Source organism: Tursiops truncatus, chromosome 8, assembly GCF_011762595.2.
Source record: "Tursiops truncatus isolate mTurTru1 chromosome 8, mTurTru1.mat.Y, whole genome shotgun sequence".
Taxonomy (NCBI): Eukaryota; Metazoa; Chordata; class Mammalia; order Artiodactyla; family Delphinidae; genus Tursiops; species Tursiops truncatus.
Window position 1 is genome coordinate 57,868,603 of NC_047041.1, and position 20,277 is coordinate 57,888,879.

Sequence of the window (20,277 nt, forward strand, 5' to 3'; positions counted from 1 at the left end):
AGGTGAGAGAGCTTGGGAGGGAATGTAGGAGGCCTGTCCTCAGGTGCGAACCCTGTTCCAGGCTAGGGCAGCGTCAGGCACCATGTCCAGGGAGGCCAAGGGGCACCTGCCACTGACCACTGTGTGGCCCACCAAGTCCCTGCCCCTCAGGGATCTCACTTCCTTCTGCCAAGCCTTTGCTCAAATCTCTCTTGAGATAAGCTTTTCCTCCCTCTCCTCCCTGCCTTTCCAGCACCCTGTGATTCCAGATGAGGCCCTGCCCAGCCCTCCAGGGAGCCTCCTCTGAGCAGAGCAGGTTCCTGACTTCCCACCCTGCCTGAGTGGTGGCATGGCCATGCCCTGCCTTAAGGCATGTCTTGTTCTGTGGTCTTGGTCCACCGTTCTAGTCACTGTTGCCTTGCTGCAGGTGCCCCTGTCCCATCTGACCCTTCCCACAAGAGTACATTTAGGACTGATGGTCAGAATCAGACCCTGGGGCCCTCAAAGAAGCCACATTGCACATGTCTGCCCTAGAGCAGGTGAATGGGAGGGCTGTTCCTGGGTCAGGCTGGTTGGGTCTTCGTTCTGGGGAAAGTCTTGGCCTGACTGAGCCAAGTAGGCAGATCTAGGTGGAGGGTCCCGTATTTTTTTTGGTAGTCTATTTCATTTTTTTTAAACTGAAGTATAGCTGATGTACAATATTATATGTTACAGGTATACAATATAGTGATTCCCAGTTTTTAAAGGTTATACTCCATTTATAGTTATTATAAAATATTGGCTATATTCCACCCTTGTAGCTTATTTTATACATAACAGTTTGTATCTCTTACTCCTTATCTCTATATAGCTCCTCCCCATGCCCTCTCCCCACTGGTAACCACTAGTTTGTTCTCTACGTATGTGAGTCCGTTCCTTTTTTGTTATTTTTACCAGTTTGTTATACTTTTTAGATTCCACGTATAAGTGATATCATACAGTATTTGTCTTTCTCTGTACGACTTATTTCACTTAGCATAATACTGGAGGGTCCTGTATTAGTCAGGAGGCCAGCAGGAAGCAATTCACCTGTAACGGTTCAAACGAAGAGACTTAATGAAGGGACTGCTGTACTGAGGTGTGGGCAGGTTAAGGGAACAAATAAAAGATGGTGAGGCACCGACCCAGAGACTAGGGCTGAAAGGAGGGGCAGGAATCACATCACCAGAGCCCGATGAGAGGTAGGGCTGCCTGGCAGAAATGGGATCAAGGAGGGAGTGGGGAAGGAGCAGAGGGAGAAATAGCCCAACCACTTTCTCCTGTCATCCTCCAGTCTCCTGTCATTTCTCATTGTCCAAACCCAAGTGGAAGCCAGTTGGCAAGGGGGTCTTGTGATGCAGCCCACAGGGATCAACCTCCTGCAGGACTGAGGGTCTGGGTTGAGGTGCAAATAGAGAATAACAATCCCCAGATACGCCTGAAAAATTGTCACCCAGATAGAATATCTGGAAGAGAGATATTCATTGGCCTTGACCCAGTCATTTCTCTGTGATCAGTGCTGGGTTGGAGGTTTTTCTTACTGCCCCAGAGAGAAAAGACCAAACTTCACCTTTACATTCATATTGCTACCATCTAGAAAGCACTGTCTGGTGACCTAGTGAATGACAGAGCCACAGGGGTCTCAAGGGTAACCATCCCAGCCTACACAGTGCCTGAGACTCAGAGAAAGTGAGAGCTGCGCCTGGGGTCACAGGGCCAATGTGAGAAAAGCAGTATCCAGATTATGTAGTTAAGACCACATAGCTAGAAAGCAGCAGAGCCAAAATTCAAACTGGTTAGTCTGACTTAGAGCTTGACCCAGGCTCTTAACAGAGACCCCAAGCTGAGTGCCCAATATACAGGGAGGAAAGGCACTGGAGTTAATGTGACCCAGCCCAAGGTGCCTTGTCCTTCAGACCCACCCAGCCTCTCTTTGTGGTCCATGCACTCATAAGCCTCCTCCTGGGAGGAACAGCAGTGAAGTCACTAGCCCAGTGCAACGTATTACAACAGAGGGCTCAACATAAACAGACGATAGGCCTGAGTAGGCCCTCAGGCACACCCTCCCTTAGGGTGCTGTACTGGGCCTTCTCTTCTGTTACCTGGCTGCCCATACTTAATGTTGCACTTCTGGTAAACCTTGCGGTCTTCAGGCCTTCAAATCCATCCATCTAGGATGCCTTGTCCTAGGTGCTGGGGATACAGTGACAAATAAGATCTTCTCCCAGAGATCTATGGGAATGGGGAGCACTGATAGGAAGGGTGAGACAGGCAATACACATGCCTATTATAGAGTGTGTCAAGCACCATAAAGGGGTATCAGTTTTCAAAATTTGAAGCAAACATCAAAGTGGGACGCCCACGAAAGGCCACAGTTCACCTTCGCAGGCTCATTTCCCAGAATTCACTATTCAAGCTCTTCCTAAACATGGCTCAGGCCCATCCAGCCTGCAGTTTTTGCTCTCTCTCACTGTTCCTTTCCTGGGAGTGTCCACCTCCCATGCTTCAAGGCCCACTTCCGGTGCAGCCTTCCAGTTCCCCTCTTTTAGACAGAGGCAGCTTCTGCACCTGGAACTACCATAGCACTTTGATTCTGTGCTTTGGAATTTCTTACTCAGGCTCAAACAATAGTGAAGCAATTCTAGATCTTTTTTCTCCATCTATAGCTCCTGGTTTTTTTGGGTTGTTTTTTTTTTAGCATCTTTATTGGAGTATAATTGCTTTATAATGGTGTGTTAGTTTCTGCTTTATAACAAAGTGAATCAGTTATACATATGTTCCCATATCTCTTCCCTCTTGCGTCTCCCTCCCTCCCACCCTCCCTATCCCACCCCTCTAGGTGGTCACAATATAGCTCCTGTTTTTTTTAAAAAATTATTTTTTTATTTTTTGGCTGCACAGGCTTTCTCTAGTTGCAGTGAGCGGAGGCTACTCTTCATTGCAGTGCACGGGCTTCTCATTGCGGTGGCTTCTCTTTGTGGCAGAGAATGGGCTCTAGGCTCACGGGCTTCAGTAGTTGTGGCACGCAGGCTCAGTAGCTGTGGCTTGCGGGCTCTAGGCTCACGGGCTTCAGTAGTTGTGGCACGTGGGCTCAGTAGGTGTGGCTCGCCAGCTCCAGAGCGCAGGCTCAGTAGTTGTGGTGCATGGGCTTAGTTGCTCTGCGGCACGTGGGATCTTCCCGGACCAGGGCTTGAACCCATGTCCCCTGCATTGGCAGGTGGATTCTTAACCGCTGCACCACTAGGGAACTCCTATAGCTCCTATTCAATTTTTCATTCTCCCCTCCTTGAATACTACAGGTGCAGCAACCATTTGCTCAATGAAAGTTTGGCAGCCCAGTTCTCAAGAGGAGGGGCTGGGTGAGTCCAGAAACTATGGCAGAGTGGTTAACCATCTGGACACTGGAGTTCCAATCCTGTTTCTAATTGTGTGATCATGGGGAAGTTACTTAACCTCTCTGAGCCTCAGTTTCCCCATCCTGAAAGTCAGGATAATTGGTGTTGTGAGAATCAATGCGTTAACATAGTCAAAGCCCTCAGAGCTGTGCCTGGTACTCCATAAGCATGTAAGAAATGTTAGCTATTATTATTACAGCTGTCATTAGGAGCCAGGGGTGTGAGCTTGTAAATAACTCCTCACACCTAAGCAAAGCTTGTGCAGATACACACAGTGACTCAGCACACAGCCACATTTGGAGATCAGACTGAGTGGGTAACTGTGACCCCATTTTAGAGATGAGCAGAGGCTCAGAGAAGGTAGGGGCATTCATTCATTTGACAAATATTTATGGGAAATTTCCACATGTCAGGCACTGCCTCTCTTCCCACATGAAGATTACTGAATCCTCAGAGGAGGGGATGAAGGTACTGTGTTTTAAACAGGTACCCCTAGGTGATTCTCAGCTCAGGCAAGTCTCGGAAAATGCTTGGATTCTAGGATACTAGGACAAGCATCTTGCCACATTCCAAATTTGGAACTGAGTTTTATAGGAAATAACATTTTCTGGTGGCATATTTGCATATCAGATAATAGCACAGACCCTGGAGCCTGATTAATTGGGTACAAATCTTAGTTTGCTTTACCCTTAGCAAGCGTAGGGTAAAATGGGGCTAATAATATTACCTACTCCAAAGTTGTTGTGAGAATTAAATTAATTATTTATGTGAAGCGTTGACACATAGTAGCTATTATAAAGTACAAGCTATTATTATTACTGTACCCAGTGTAGACAAGCATCAGAGAGAAGGCGGGGGTGGTGGATTTAATGCTTCTTACCCCAGGATTGGCTCTGCCTACAGTGTTGGCAGTGTCTGTCTCTTCAAGGAGACTCACCACCTGCTCCCTTCCGCTGGAAGAGCTTTCCTGAGCCAGGGAATTTCCTCCCATAGCAGCTGATAGCAGCTCCCAGCGTTCTGATGCCACGTGCTCTGCCTGCAGCAGCATGGCAAGAATTAGATCCCATGTTGGGGCCAAGGCTACTGTGAAGACAGGTGGGTTTAGGGGTTGGATGTGTCCATTTAGGAGGGCTGAAAACCAGAGGGGGGAGTACAGGTCCTGGGGAAGCTTCTCTCCTTACACTGGGTCAACTTCTGTTGAGAGTGGTGCTGAGCTCGCCCAGGCCACAGGATGTGGTATGTGGATGGATGTGTTGCAGACAGGGGAAGGGTGGGTGCCCAGGGAGGAGGCAGAATGCCAGGGCATCTGCCAGCCCTCCAGGACACTCATTTTGGCCTACTGCCCTCCAGCAGGGAGCAGGCAAGCATGTTTTGTTTTGGCATTAACTGGGCAGGCTGTGGGAAAATAAGCAACAGGCTTTCTAAGCTGAGCAGGGCCTGCTCCCTCCACAGGTCAGCGCACAGTGGTTACAGAGCTGCCACCTTCCCATCCTGCTGTCCCTCCCCGACAACTCCAACTCCCTCCCCTGGTCTCTGCCTGACCCCCATCCCCCAGCTTAGCCTGGAGGGTCTTCTCCATGGAAGAGGCTCACAGATGGGTAGCGTCCCATGCCTTCCAGGCTGGGAAGCCCCAGTGCTACAGACGAGGAAATGAAGGCTGAGGGAGGGCAGGGACTTCCCGGGTCCTCACGGTGAGTCAGGATAAAACCAGGACTGTAGCTGAGCTTAACCTCCTCCCATGGGAATTCCTCTTTTTGTGTTTTATTATTATTTTTTTAATTTGCAAACAAAACCAGAACAAAATGAAGGGAAGCTGAAGGAAAACACGTGTACGCACAGAGGAAACTCACATTTGTAGGCAGTATGATTGCAGGCATTTTATATAAACATTCCCGTTTAATTCCCATCACAGCCCTGCAAAGAATCATTATTCCCCTTTTATGGACAAGGAAACTTGGTTTAAAAGAGGTTTCAGGACTTGGTCAAGAACCCAAAGCTTGGCAGGGGAGGAGGTGGACATCTAACCCAGGTGTGCCTGACCCCAAATCCCTGTGATGTTACCCCTGCACCCAAACCTGACTGTTTTACCCATTGGTCCTAGCTTCACAGAACTGTAATCGCAGTGCAGCTCCCGGTGGGAAGCCTCGGTCAGCATCCCACGTGGCAGTCATTCAACCTTCCTTAATGTATCCCAGGATGAGTAGTCACTTGCTTACATAGCTCCCCAGCCTTTTGCAGATCATGTACCCGTTATTTCATTTAAACTGCACCCACCCCCCTAGGAGGAACACAGGCCAGAATTTGCAATGTGCCAAAGGTCACACTCGGCAAGTGCCTGGCAAAGATAGCACTAGACCCGTGGTTTCCTGCCCCCTGATGTCAAAATCATGTGACTCTTAGCTCCTACTGTAGCCCTGGAACTGTCCCCTGACCCCCCATCCAAGCTGTAACACTCCCTGACAGGGGCACCAGCTGACCACGTAATTCCCTGCCCCAGTGCCTGCCTCTCGGGAACTCACCTCTGGCCTTAGATCCCTGCTACCCGGCTCTCCTGGGCTGCCTTGCATGATCTGGACTCACTGTTATACCTTTGGTCCATGTGTTGAGATTGGGAGTTGCTGGAGTACAGGGCCTGGGTCTCACCCTAAAGACCTGCTTACAACTGAGCCCAGAATGAGGGGCTTGTTGACGCTGGATGGAATCCAAGGTCTAGTTCTGCCACAAAGTGACTTTGTGGCATAGGGAGAGCCTCTGCCCTCTTCTTGTGGCCACAGATCTTGAAGCCTCACTCCAGTGGGCTGTGATTCTCTGTCTGCAGAGCTGACCAGTGGAGGAGACAGGCACATTCCTACAACAGGCTGACCAGAGGCCTGTGTTGAGAGATCACCTCAGGCAGAAGCAAAGGCCAGTATGTGTGTGGGGGACGGAGGTGGAGGGTGAAAGATGACTAGGGTAGAAAGGAAGTGAATGGGGGTGGGGTTCACAGGCTGCATGGTCTGCAGCATCATCCCCAGGTCGGGGTGGTGGGGCTCAGGCAGGGGACAGCTGGCATCTGGATGGGCTGACAGGTATTCCCGAGCAGCCCATGACAATGTGAGTGGGGGATAATGACAGAGCACGAAAGGGAGTAGAGGGGGCTTTGAATCCCAGCTGCAGGAAGGGTAAGGGGTGCCTTGGTGCAGAATGGGCAGATGGGATGGTGGCCATCTTCTCTGGAGAAAGCCTTGGATGGAGTGCCAACCTGTTGCGGGTGTCCATTCTGGACCAGGGTAGGGTGGGGTGCTGTTCACATTCTAGCCACGCTCAAGTGCTGCTGCATATTTTGCCTCCCTGAGGTTTCTCCCAGGAGCCCTGTGGAATTTTGGAATAGCTCGTCTTCCAGTGCCCACTCTTGTATCTGCTCCAGGCCAACTTTCAGTCCTGGCTCTGACTTAAACTTAGAATCACATTACTTCCAGGAGACTTCATAGCAGCATGCATGCTGGAGGGAGAGCATAGCTTCAGAGCCAGAGGTAGCCAGGGGCCAGGCCTGGCTCTCCTGGCCCAGCTGTGTGACCTTGGGTAGGTCATTTCACTTCTGGGCCTCAGTTTGTGAAATCTGTGAAATGGGTCATACGTATCATTAGGGGTTGTTGTGAGGGTGTAGAAACAGTGTAAATAACACGCCTAGTTCAACGCTTGAAACGTGGAAGAGGCGAAATAAATGGTAGCTGTTATCAATTCCTTCCCAGGGTGAGAATCCCATCTGTGGCCTCCTTGATGGAAGGGAGCCAGCACCTGCCTGCACAGACCCAGGGATGGGGGAGCTCACCCCCTCCAGGGGCAGCTCTGCCTGGAAAACCTCCTTCCTTAGATGCAGCTGAGACCTGTTTCAGTTTGGTCTCTGGGGCCACAGTGCATGCTGCTCTGTGGTCACAGGAAAGCTTTGTGGCATTTCCCCCAAAGAATCTCAAGAGATCTTACTGGTAACACAGTGCTTGCCTGCATTGAAGGAGCAAGGCTCTGGAAGTCCCCAGCCTGGTTCAAAGGGTACACTTTCATCAGGCTTACATGTCACAGAAATCTCCTTCCCCATCCCTGTGGAGTTTGGAACATACAGATTGTCTCCTCCTGAGTCTCCTTTTTTCCTGGGTGAACTCTCCCAATTCCTTTGAACATTCCTCATAGAGGCGAACAGGAGAACTAGGTTCTCGTCCCAAATCCATCACTTCGGGGCAAGTCACTTATTTTCACTGAGCCTCTGGTTCCTCATTTGTAAAATGAAGAAAACAATACTCTCTCATAGGATTACAGTGAAGATTAGCTTGGAAAAGTAATATAAAAGTTTGGGGTTTGGAAAAGGCACTTGGTAAATATTAGACACATTTTAAAAGAAACCACATTTAAAACAAATTTATTTATTTATTTGGTTGCACTGGGTCACCTTCCTTTTTTTTTTTTTTTTTTGTCTGCATGGGGTCTCAGCTGTGGTGCGCAGGATCTTTGTTGAGGCATGCGAGATCTGTCCTTGGAGTGTGGGCTCTTCGTCGTGGCATGCAGGCTTCTCTCTAGCTGCAGCGTGCGGGTTTTCTTTCTCTAGTTGTGGTGCATGGGCTCTGTCATTGGCGGCATGCGGGCTCTCGTTGAGGCACTCGAGCTCAGTAGTTGTGGCGCACAGGCTTTGTTGCCCTGTGGCAATGTGGGATCTCAGTTCCCTGACCAGGGATCGAACCCATGTCCCCTGCATTGGATGGTGGATTCTTTACCACTGGACCACCAGGTAAGTCCCGGCACTGGGTCTTAGTTGCGGCTCCAGGGCTCCTTACTTGCGGCATGTGGGCTTCTCAGTTATGGCATGCAAACTCTTAGTTGTGGCATGCATGTGGGATTTAGTTCCCTACCAGGGATCAAACCGAGGCCTCTTGAATTGGGAGTATGGAGTCTTATCCACTGCCAGGGAAGTCCCAGAAACCACATTTTTTGAGAAAGCAGTTAACAGGTAAGCCCATTTGGTGTTGCCCATTAGCTTTCTTTTTTAAATAAATTTTATTTAATTTATTATTTTTGGCTGCATTGGGTCTTCGTTGCTGCGCGTGGGCTTTCTCTAGTTGCGGTGAGCGGGGGCTACTCTTCATTGTGGTGTGTGGGCTTCTCATTGTGGTGGCTTATCTTGTTGTGGAGCACAGGCTCTAGGCATGTGGGCTTCAGTAGTTGTGGCTCACAGGCTCTAGAGCGCAGGCTCAGTAGTTGTGGCGAATGGGCTTAGGTGCTCTGCAGCATGTGGGATCTTCCTGGACCAGTGATCGAACCCATGTCCCCTGCATTGGCAGGCGGATTCTTAACCACTGCGCCACCAGGGAAGTCCCGCCCATTAGCTTTTTATAACACCTGCATAATCATTCCAGAAATCATTCCAGAAAGTCAATGCCATTCCTGGTTTCAGAATAATGGCAAATCAGGTGGAGGGTACCCTCCTAAATCCATAAAATAAAGCCCCAGGGTTTGACTTCAGCTGTGAAGAGCCTACTAAGTTCCAGGCTCATTCACTTACCTTACCCTGCAATTGGGGACCAAGGCCCAGAGAAGGCCCAGCAGACCAGTGATAGAGGCTGGATCCCAAGTCTCCCAACAACCAGCACCTTTATACCCCCAGTGCTCACTTCCAGTAAAGGGAGCTGAAGGGAGGATAATTTCTGGGCCAGACTAGCTGCACCCAGGACTAGGATTCAGCAAATCTTTGTTAAGCACCTTTTGTGTGCAGGACACATCTGGGCAAGCACTGTTACCCCTTCCTGCCACTAGCCCGGTGTCATTCATGGAATGGTTAGTCTGGAACTCAGCTATGGTGAAGGCCCAGGCTGATTCTTTCTTGCTCATCCTTGTGTCCCCAGTGTCTGGCCCAAGTCTTGGCACAAAGCAGGACCTTAGCAAATATTTTTTGAATAAAGGATGAATCAGAAAGCATTTATTGAGCACTATGTGCCAGGCCACATGGTAGGAGAAATTCTATTTAATACAAGACTGTGAGGCTGGTATTAGATTCCATTTTTACAAGTGAGGTAATAAAGGTTGAAAGAGGTGAACTGACTAGGTCAACACTTCACAGTGAATTGGTGGTGGAACTGAGACTGGAGCCCAGCCTGGCTACCTCCAGCTGGCAGCCCCACATCTATCAGGGAGCTGGGCCTCCAGCCACCTGCTCCCTTGCCTCAGGCCTTCCCTGATAGTAATTGAGGACTCTGATAACGGGTGCACTTTTGAATGGCTTCAAGGAAACCAGGAATAGCAAGCCTGGTCTCCTAATTCCTATACAGATTAATCTGACTCAAGCATAGCTCTGATTCTACCGCCTTCCTATACAAGAATCTAGGCTAACAATGTAAACAACCTAGGTTGTTCCATCTTCCCAGTTTCTGGCCAAGTGGCATTGGACAACTTATTTGGGTCTCTCCAAGCTTCACTCACCTTCCTCTTTTGCCTGACCATACTTCTGAGAATAGGTGTTTGAGACCCCAACTTCTGATAAAACTTGGTTGATCTAATTCACCCTTCACACAGCTCACACAGCCCTATGGCTCTGGAAGAGGTATTTTCATTCTAAGGACCTCAAGGGAGGCTGATATCCCTACCCCAAGATGGTCTGGATAGAGGAGGAAGTTGGGGTGGGGAGAGCCGCCCAGAACATCCTCACAGGGAGATGAGGAAGCCTGAGCTCACCCAGCCAGCCAAGGGTAGGCAGAATGAACTGGCACCAAGAGGTCCTGACTCCCATTCAAGAGCTTTCCTCTATTGCCCCTGCTGCCTCCTTTATTTTTCCTCATGATTGTCATCGGCACCTGTTTCTCTATAACCCAGAGAACACTTAGTTACCCAGAGATTCTAGTCCTGCTGTGTAACCTTCATAAGGTCTCCACTCCTCTGCCTCCCATTTGTGAAATGGGGATCCTGGCCTTAACAACCTCATGGTCCTGTAGCACGCAGTCCACACTCTTTGACTTGGACGCCCTGTAGCAGGGAACCGATTTTTTCTTTGCAGGGCAACTAGACGCCCTCCCTCAAGCCAGGCACCCTCGGCCGCCGCGAAAGGACTAGTCCACGCTCGCTCCTTGGTGCCTAGATCGGCCAGGCTCATCCGCCCGAAGGGAGAGGGGTGTTGGAGGACAGAGAAGCAAAAAACGGGACTCTCCTACTGTCCCCCCATTATCACACACACACACACACACACACACACACACACACACACACACACACACACACACACACACACACACACACACACACACACACACACACACACACACACACACACACACACACACACACACACACACACACACACACACACACACACAATCCCGCCGGAGCGCCTTATGCGCGTGCGTCGGCGCAAAGCCCTCTCCCGCCCACGTGCGCGCCCCCAACCGGGGGCGCGCGCCGCGGCTGGCGGGAAAGCGCGCGGAAAGCCCCCAGCTGGCTCCCACTGTGGGGGAGGGACAACAGGAGGCGTTTGGAACGTGCCATTCTCGGAGAGAACGGGGGGATTTTCGTGCTGCGGTAGCATTTTTACCCCTTTCATTCGCCGACCGATCCGTTAGCTCCCCCCGTCCCCCGCCGCGATACGGAGCTCCGCGCCGCGGCCACGCTCCCTCCCTGCAGCCAGGCCCGGCCCCTCGAACCCAGCTCTGGCCTAAGCTATTCCCTCCGCCGCCGGAGCGGGGCGCTGCGCCACGCGCTGGGGCCGGAAATTCCCGCGGCCTGAGTGGAGGAACCCAAGCGGAGAGTGCGGCGCCGCCTTCCACCTCCCCCGGCCGGGCGGGGGTGTTGGGCCCAGCGAGGGCCAGGCTGCCTGAGTGGGGGCGGGGGGGGGGGGGCCGCGTCTGAGGAGCCGCGGAATCGGCGGCGGGTGGATAGCCGCGGCGAGCAGGGAACCGGACGACTGGGGTGCTCCTCAAGAGCCGCTCGGCGAGCTGGGAGAGCCTGCGCCCCCGCACCCGGGCCCCCGCCCCCTCGCGGTCTCCGCCTCCTTGCCTCACACACCCCCAGGGCCGCCGGAGCCCAGGCCTTCTCGGCGCTTCTCCTCCTTCTCTTCACACTCACCCTCGGACCCGGTTGTCCTGCTATCCGCCGGCCTTGCTCCCTCCGGGGCGAGTCCTCGTTCTCAGGCTCTCCTTAAACACACAAGCACACCCCGCTCGCTGGGCGGCCTTCTCCTCTTGGCTCTCCTCCTCCCCTCCTCACTTACGCCGCCGTCGGAGGAAGATTGATGTCCCTTCAGCATCATGCAGCCGCCGCCGAGGAAGGTGAGAATGCAGCTGGGGGTCTTTGAGGTTTTGGGGGGGATGCGTACAAGGAACGCGGCTGGGGCGACCACTGCGCCCCCTCCCCCTTTGCGCAAGGGGCCGTGACCGACCGCCGTCGTCTCGGGCTTGTCACTGAGTTGCCGCCGGCTCCTGGCGGGGGGCGCGCGTTTGGTGCCTTCGCGTCGGAGGGGCGGCCAGGGCTCGTCCCCTCCACCGCTCGGTAGACCCCCCCATCCCCAGACATTTCACAAGAGTTTCGGGTGTGCGTGTGTGTATGTGTTATGTGTGTGTGAGAGAGAGAGCGAGCGCGCATGGCAGTGCTGCTCTCTGCAAAGTGCTTTCTCGGGGCTTCACCGAGGGGAGGCGGGGGAGCCCCTGCAGCTTGCAGAGCCTTTTGCTTGTGTGATTGTTTAGTCTGCACCAGGTTTGAGCCCTCCGCCCGCTTGTCGCCACCCTCCCCCATTGGCAAATTTACAGGGAATTTGTTTCCAGCCTAGCCTTAATGTTTGGCTCGCTTTTCCCACGGGGCAACCGAAGAGAAGTCGCAATAGTCACCCCCACCCCAAGGGAAAACAAGAAATTAAGCATTGAGCGGTTCTGTCTTTCTCTTCCCCATTCCTGCCCCGCCCCTCCGACTAGGGGGCGAGGAAGGTGGTGGTTCTGTCCCCAGGAGAGAGAGAACCGGGCCGTGCTTGGCGTGTGAGCCGTGATCTAGGCTTCGGGTGGGAGTGACGGAGTGACGGGTGCTCCGGGCTTGTCAGCAGCTTCCCCGCTTCGCCTTTCCAGAACTGTTTCAATGTCCCCCTCCCAGTTTTCCCAGGGACTGAGGCTGTGTCCTTGTCTTTTCAATCCTGCAGATGGTTACTGAGTGTCTCCTCTGGGTGGAGGAGGCTGTTCTATCCTCCCCTTGTGGGCAAACATTTGCTGAATGCCTAACTCATTCGTGTCTGCTCCCTCTTTTTTCTCTTTCTTAACCCGGGTTCTCCGGTTAAGTGAGTCTTTTTCTTTCACACACGTACCCTTACCCCTCCAGTGGCCCTGCTTCGGCCATGGGGGTTCCAGGCCCACTGTAACCTGGATCCCGGCCTGGCGGGCGAGGCACTGGCCGGTTTGCATATACTGTTCTAGCTGTTTGAAGTGGAAACGCCACGGGGACCGGCTTGCTGTGGTGGCTTAAAAGCACTGCATATGCTGGAAGGTCACTTTTGCTTTCTCCTTTGTGAGAAAGAGATTGTGATTTGATGTGCTGTCCAGCAAGTCGAGGGCATCATCCTGAGAGTGTGCTTCTCGTAGCCATTATGGAATAATTTAAGTAGTTGATTCATGCATATAATTTCATGATTGTGTAAGTTTCGGTCATGAGATATCTAGGCATTCTTATGCCCACTTCTCCCATCTACACTCTGCTCACCTCTCCTGATGTTTTAATGTCTTTGTATCCTTTTTGGAAGAAATAGAAGACAGACTCTTTTAAAGACCTGGATATGTATTGAGCTTGTACATGAAATGAAATGACTGGCAGTTTATTTTGCACCTCTTTAATCTGTAATTTTTATACTCGTGTACTTTCATTTAGCCTCTGCTTCAGGTTGTTTTAGCTAGTTTTTTCATTAATTATCTGCAGTAAACAAAATTATGTGGCTAATAATGGGTTTATGGTCCTCAGGGGAAAGGCAAGTAAGAGTTATATATTCTGACAAGTATTTCGTATTTTCAAGTAATTTTTTTTATTGTTAAAGTTGTAATAAGGCCTCATAAATATATGGTATATTTTAGGTGAAAGTTACACAAGAACTGAAAAACATTCAAGTTGAGCAGATGACAAAACTTCAAGCCAAACATCAAGCAGAATGTGATTTGCTTGAAGATATGAGGTAAGGTTATAGTAAATAGTTTGAGAATTTCTGTATCTCTATTTCAAACAACCTTTGCATTACCAAGCCCCGGGAACTGATGATGGAATTTCCTTTTGGATTTCCTGCTTTAAGGCTGTTAGAGCTTTGACTCAGCTAGAAATTATAACTGGAATTAACACAATACAAACTTTTTTCCTTTAGTGGAGAAACCTATAACCTACACATACTATTATGAAAAAACAAGGTTCTTACAAATTTATCAGTCAGATTATAATCACTGAAATAGAAATTCTTATTTAAATAATTTTTCTGCTAAATTTCTTTCTACATTTATTGACCTTAACGATTTCACGTGGAATTTTAAACTGACACATGGTTAATGGTTAATATCTGGGGGTGAGCCAGTCAATCTCAGATGATTATTAGAACATGATAAATATAACTTTGTCTTTGAACATTAAATTTAGTGGGAAATGTGTTTATCATATTTTATCATTAAAGTGACTTGTATCCCTATTCAAGATAACTTCTAATTAAAAAGATAAGACATCTTGCCAGCCTTGTGAAAGTCAATGTCTTTCTTTATAGAAGTAATCATGACTCATTTTATTGAAAGAAACACCACTGTTTTAACAATCCTATAGTACAAACTGACAGTTTAACAAACATTTTTGTAAAGGAAAATGATTTGCATGTTGAAACAGAGTCGCTGCAATTATTTCCCTTTATTAATACATTTATTAAATTGGAATTGGGTCTGTAAGCCTCATCAGTTACTTATTTTTTCCTGTGGTGCACAACCTCATGTTGGTTTCATGAAAAATATTAACTATATGTTATTATAATAAAACTATATGTGTTTGGATAGCTGAATTGTTCGTAGCCCAAAGATTTTTACTTAGAGTTCCTTTTTCCCCCCCATATTTAATTTAGATACTAAATTAATATTTCTACTATTTACGTATCTTTTCAGGGTTTCTAAGGCATATTAATTTAGACTCATCCAAACTTGGATATACCAAGATCATTGTTTTCTGACTGAAAACTACTCTATTTTTTTTTAACTTTTAATTTTATATTGGCGTATAGGTGATTAACAATGTTGTGTTAGTTTCAGGTGAAAACTACTCTATTTTAATTCTGCATTTGTTTCTTTGTTTTTCTTGTGGACACAGGGAAATTTTTAGACTTAAATAATTCCTGTGCAAGACACCTGAAACTTTTCATATGGTTACAAATTAAGCTTTTAATATCTATTAAGTGAATGAAGGTATTTTATATTTTAGCAGTTTAGGAAGGCAAAATTCGTTTGTAAGTAAAGATCCTCTGTGGGGTATGGATAGTCAGTAGTCATTAAGTCCTTTTGATTATGTTCAAAAGACCTCTTGTTTGCATATTCTCTATTTCCCCTGTTGCTTGTACCTTGACTTACGGTCAGCCACATGGACACGTCACTGCTAAGTTGATGTAGATTGCTGCTCCTGTTGCTACTGTTAGTTGTTTGTATTATTTCTGACTTCATCACATTTCACTAGCGTTGTTGCGGTAATATCCTAATTATTACTGTAGTGTTCTCATATCTTCCACCTCCCAATCTCTCCTTTTAAATCTGTTTTCCACGTTGTTACCAGTTAACTTTCTAATAATTGTTTATTTATTTATTTTCTTTTTTTAAAAAATTAATTAATTAATTATTATTATTTTTGGCTGCGTTGAGTCTTCGTTGCTGTGCATGGGCTTTCTTTAGTTGTGGTGAGCAGGGGCTACTCTTTGCAGTGCCCGGGCTTCTCATTGTGGTGGCTTCTCTTGTTGCGGAGCATGGGCTCTAGGCTCGTGGGCTTCAGTAGTTGTGGCATGTGGGCTCCGTAGTTGTGGCTCACGGGCTCTAGAGCGCAGGCTCAGTAGTTGTGGTGCACGGGCTTAGTTGCTCTGTGGCATGTGGGATCTTCCTGGACCAGAGCTTAAACGTGTCCCCTGCACTGGCAGGCAGATTCTTTTTTTTTTTTTAACATCTTTATTAGAGTATAATTGCTTTACAATGGTGTGCCAGTTTCTGCTTTATAACAAAGTGAATCAGTTGTACATGTACATATGTCCCCATATCGCTTCCCTCTTGCATCTCTCTCCCTCCCACCCGGCAGGCAGATTCTTAACCACTGCACCACCAGGGAAGTCCCTCTAATAACCGTTTATTACGTATCAGGTTCTCTGTGATCTTCAGGATAAAGACCAAACACTTTGTCATAGCACATGTGGCCCTTTGCAACCTAGGTACAAGTTACAAGCTTCATTTCCTGGCTTAGTTATTACCATTTCATGCCCATGCATATCCTTTCTCCTTATTCCCCCTGCCCTGGCCACTTAGGACTTCTGGTTATCTAATTGTATTCTCGACATTCATGCTTTTGTGCCCTCCTAATTTTCATCTGACAAATTCTGGTTACCACTAAGTTTGCAAGCTTGATCTTCTCTGTGATCTCAAAGAATTTTGATTTTGTGCATGCTTTTGGCTTCCCCCCTCATGTGAATTCCTTGAAGTCAGAGGCTAAGTCTTATTCATTTTTGTATATTTGTACCCTTTGTAAACAGCTGGCAGAATTGTTAAATGAATGTAACTGGTTATATTTACATGCAGCTTATTTGTGTTTAAGTGAGATATTTTATAAGCTCTGTTTGTAGGTGGCTGTAGTGGTGTCTGTTGAGCTTGTGTTTTAATTTGATTCATGTAGGCACTTTAAAATGTACTGTGGCTATTTGATGTAGAGTATATCTGTATTTATATATAATATGTAAATACAGAGACTGTTGGTGCTCCAAGGATTCATGGATTCTTTATTATTTTAAAGGAGTCAGTGTGTTTTTCTTTGTATTAAATAAATGGGATGAATCCCTTTATTCCTATATAGTTGTGAGCAGAATACTGTATTACCTCCTAAAACATGAGTTTAGGTTTCTGATTTGCTCCCCCCACAATGGTAATACTGAATTGGAAATTAAAAATTTTTACTCTCAATATTCATAACTTTAATTCCTTGAGGAGGAAGTGGTCTGGCTTTGTTGATTTGTCTTAGCACGTGGAATGACCTTCTAAAAAAATTCATTAGAAATCTCTGAACTTGGATTTTTATATGTATTATGTTGTAAAGCATCTTGCCTGCTTTTCCTTTTTTGAGGCTCTCACCACCTTCCTTCCCAAAATCCCACAAATAGCTCTCCTTCTCACTGATGCACCCCCCACCAGTGTTATGCTCAATTTCAATTAGTATGAATTCACCCCTCAAAGTGCAAATACCTTTAATTCTTGACATAAAGAAGTAAGTAAGCAGAGAGAAATTTTTTGACTTTAAAAAAAGTTAAAAAAAAAAAAAAAAAGAACCACAACACATTAAGCTGTAAATAGGAAAATTTTATTCTGGGTTATGGCTAGTTCCCACTCCCCTCCCCCCTTCTCATCTTCTGGAATTTTGAAAGGAGATCAATTATGATATAGTTTTTTTCCTTTGCTCTCTTCCCTTTCTTCAGTTCATTTGAGTTCCAGGGGTGCACGTAGAAGCTGGTGTGTTGGAGTAAAGTATGAGAAGGAAAGATAACTTATTTGTTGTTAATCAGGGACATTCCATGCTTTGGGGAGATTTTTATACTGAAGTGTTTCCTGTTGACTTTTGCTATCAGCAGTAGACTAGCATACTTTACTTTCTTTTTCGTTTATTATTTTTTATTCTCTCTTTGCTTTCTAGGGCCACTTATAAATAAGTTTCTAAATACTAGAGCCTATGTGTTGTGTATTAATATAATGTATTTCTTGTTTATTCTTATGATGTGCTAACTCGAGTCAGTAAAGAAAGTTCTTTGCAGGGATGCAGAATATAAAGAATTACCTTCTTAGCAGACATTTTTAGGTCATTATATAATATTGAAAAGTCATAGAATTTTAGAGTCAGGTGGATACTGTGATGTTTGCTGATTTTATAGATGAAAGTGGAAACCGAGACAGTTGATAGGAAGTGAATCATATTGAGGTGGACTCTTCAGTTATTTCTCCTAATTTCTAGGCTAGTGTACTTTCCCCTATATCTGTATTTCCCAAGCTTCTAACCAAGGAACTCATCATGGCTCCCATTTTTGGAAACATTTTGCATATCAAAAAGTACATTTTTGTTTTATTTTTCACTTTTCATATACTGAGCTGTCAGTCAGCTTTGAGTCAGTATTTTAAAACTAGTAACATGAGTCCAGCCAAAAGCAAAGATACTTAAACTTTACCTCAGAGCAGGTTGAGGGTATGTGTGGTTTCTCACAGTTGTTCTGAAAAATTTAACCTGGCTCAAGAAGCATTTGTCCTTTCTTTGCAGACATCTGGAGGTCTAGTGACCTCAAGTGAGGAATTGCTATACTATATGTTGCCTTCTCTAAACTGTAGGTTCATGGGAGTCACTGGGGATTGGATTCTGAAGTCTGTTGATGGAAGCTCTGAGACTTTTTTTCATTGTCTCAGAGACCTTTATGTCTAAAAGGGAAACTTAGAGGTAATCTGGTCTAGAGGGTTTTTTTAAAAACAGGTTTATTGAGATCTAATTCACTTGCCATCCAATTAACCCATTTAAAGTTTTTTTGTATATTCATAGGGTTTTACAACCATCACGATACTTTAACTTTAGAACATTTTTGTCCCTCCTACAGGAAACTACCTATTAACAGTCACTTCCCATCACCTTATCCAGCCTTAAGCAATTATTACTTTCGCTCTCTGTAGAAGCAGAATCTATATAAATGGAATCATACAATATGTGGTCTTTGGTGACTGGCTTTTACTTAGCATAATGTTTTCAACTTTCATCCATGTTATAGCATCAATACTTCATTCCTTTTTTATTGCAGAATAATATTCCACTGTATGGATATACCACATTTTATTAATCTGTTCCTCAGTTGATGGACTTTTTTGCTATTATGAATAATGTTCCTTTGAGCAAATTTTTCTGTGGACTTATGTTTTCATTTATCTTAGGTATATACCTAGTAGTGGAATTGTTGGCTCATATGGTAATGGTATGTTTGACTTTCTGAGGAACTTTTCAAACTGTTTTCCAAAGTGGCTGTACCATTTTATATTCCCGCTAGCTATAATGTATGAAGGTTCCAGTTTCTAAACATTTTTACCAGTGTTTGTTATTGTCTGTCTTTTGATTATAGCCATTCTAGTAGGTGTGAAGTGGTATCATATTGTGGCTTTGATTTGCATTTCCCTAATAGCTTATGAAGTTGAGCATTTTTTTGTGTGCTTAATGGCTATTTGCATATCTTCTTTGGAGAAATGTCTATTCAAATCCTTTGCCCATTTTTTAATTGGGTTATTTGTCTTTTTCTTATTGAGTTGTAAAAGTTCTTTAAATATTTATCTTATCAGCTATATGATTTGCAAATATATGCAGTATTTGCAATATTTTTCCCACTCTGTGGAAGAATCACCTGAGGTAATTCTTATGTGCCCTAAATTTTGAGAACCAATGAAGTGGTGAAAAGAATAAGGACTTTGAAGATAGACCAGAGATTGAAACTCAGCTCTGTCACTAATGCTGGATAATCTAGGACAAGTTACTAAGGTTCTCTGAGCCTCATATTTCATGTATGTAAAACAAGGTTAATGCTTACCTTTTTGCTTTTCTGTAAAAGTTAAATGAGATAGGTGAAATGCCAAGCATGGTAGATATTCACCATTGGTAGCTATAGGATGTTGTCTTATACAAGGTAACAAAATAAGTTATTGTGTTTTATTAATTCTAAGAAGCACATTTTTTTTTACATTCTTATATTTCTGAAATCTGGTTACATCTTACAGTTGCTTTTGGTTGTGATGTGTTTGTCCTTGTCTCTTCGTGCACAGAACTTGCAGAGTAGTTAGCAGCAGGCTTGGAAGAAAATCCCAGAGATAATGGTTTGAATACAAATGTTGGATCACCCAGGCTTTTGTAAAATAAATAAATTTATTTATTTATTTATTATTTTTGGCTGCGTTGGGTCTTCATTGCTGCGCACAGCTTTCTCTAGTTGCGACGAGCGGGGCTACTCTTCGTTGCGGTGCATGGGCTTCTCATTGCAGTGGCTTCTCTTATTGCAGAGCTCGGACTCTAGGCATGAGGGCTTCAGTAGTTGTGGCATGTGGGCTCAGTAGTTGTGGCTCGTGGGCCCTAGAACGCAGGCTCAGTAGCTGTGGCACAAGGTTTAGTTGTTCTGCGGCATGTGGGATCTTCCTGGACCAGGGCTTGGACCTGTGTCCCCTGCATTGGCAGGTGGATTCTTAACCACTGTGCCACCAGGGAAGCCCCCCACCCAGGCTTTTGATGGCACAGAGGATGATACTGTGTGGAAAAACAGTAATGACTGATTCAAAAGTGATTCAGAAGAGTTTGAGCCTGAGTGTGACCAGTTTATGCACCAATTTATTCATTTACCTTTTAAAAATTGTGCACAAGAGTAATACATGCTAAAAATCTAATTAATGGGGACTTCCCTGATGGTCCAGTGGCTCCATGCTCCCAATGCAGGGGGCCCGGGTTTGATCCCTGGTCAGGGAACTAGATCCCACATGCCACAGCTAAAGATCTCGCACACTACAACTAAAAGATCCAGCATGTCGCAACGAAGACCCGGCGCAGCCAAATAAATAAATAAATAAATATTTTTAAAAAATCTAACAAAGTTTAAAAGAGCTCTTTTAATAAGTATAAATAAAAATTGTATCAATAAGTG

The 20,277-nt window shown here is 46.2% G+C and overlaps 1 protein-coding gene across 5 annotated transcripts in view; it reads left to right on the forward strand.

Moving 5' to 3' along the window:
* The first annotated feature begins 11,299 nt into the window (after positions 1–11,299).
* FCHSD2 (FCH and double SH3 domains 2) overlaps positions 11,300–20,277 on the forward strand; it is a 289,016-nt gene continuing 280,038 nt past the window's right edge. The window contains exons 1-2 of one of the 5 annotated variants that reach the window (XM_073808516.1): positions 11,300–11,671; positions 13,448–13,545. In XM_073808516.1, the coding sequence (XP_073664617.1) occupies positions 11,651–11,671; positions 13,448–13,545 (119 nt within the window). In that variant the 5' untranslated portion in view covers positions 11,300–11,650. Of the gene's footprint in view, positions 11,672–13,447; positions 13,546–20,277 lie in introns of those variants that run through there. The other 4 variants (XM_073808514.1, XM_073808517.1, XM_019946580.3 and 1 more) reach the window with 4 other exon arrangements.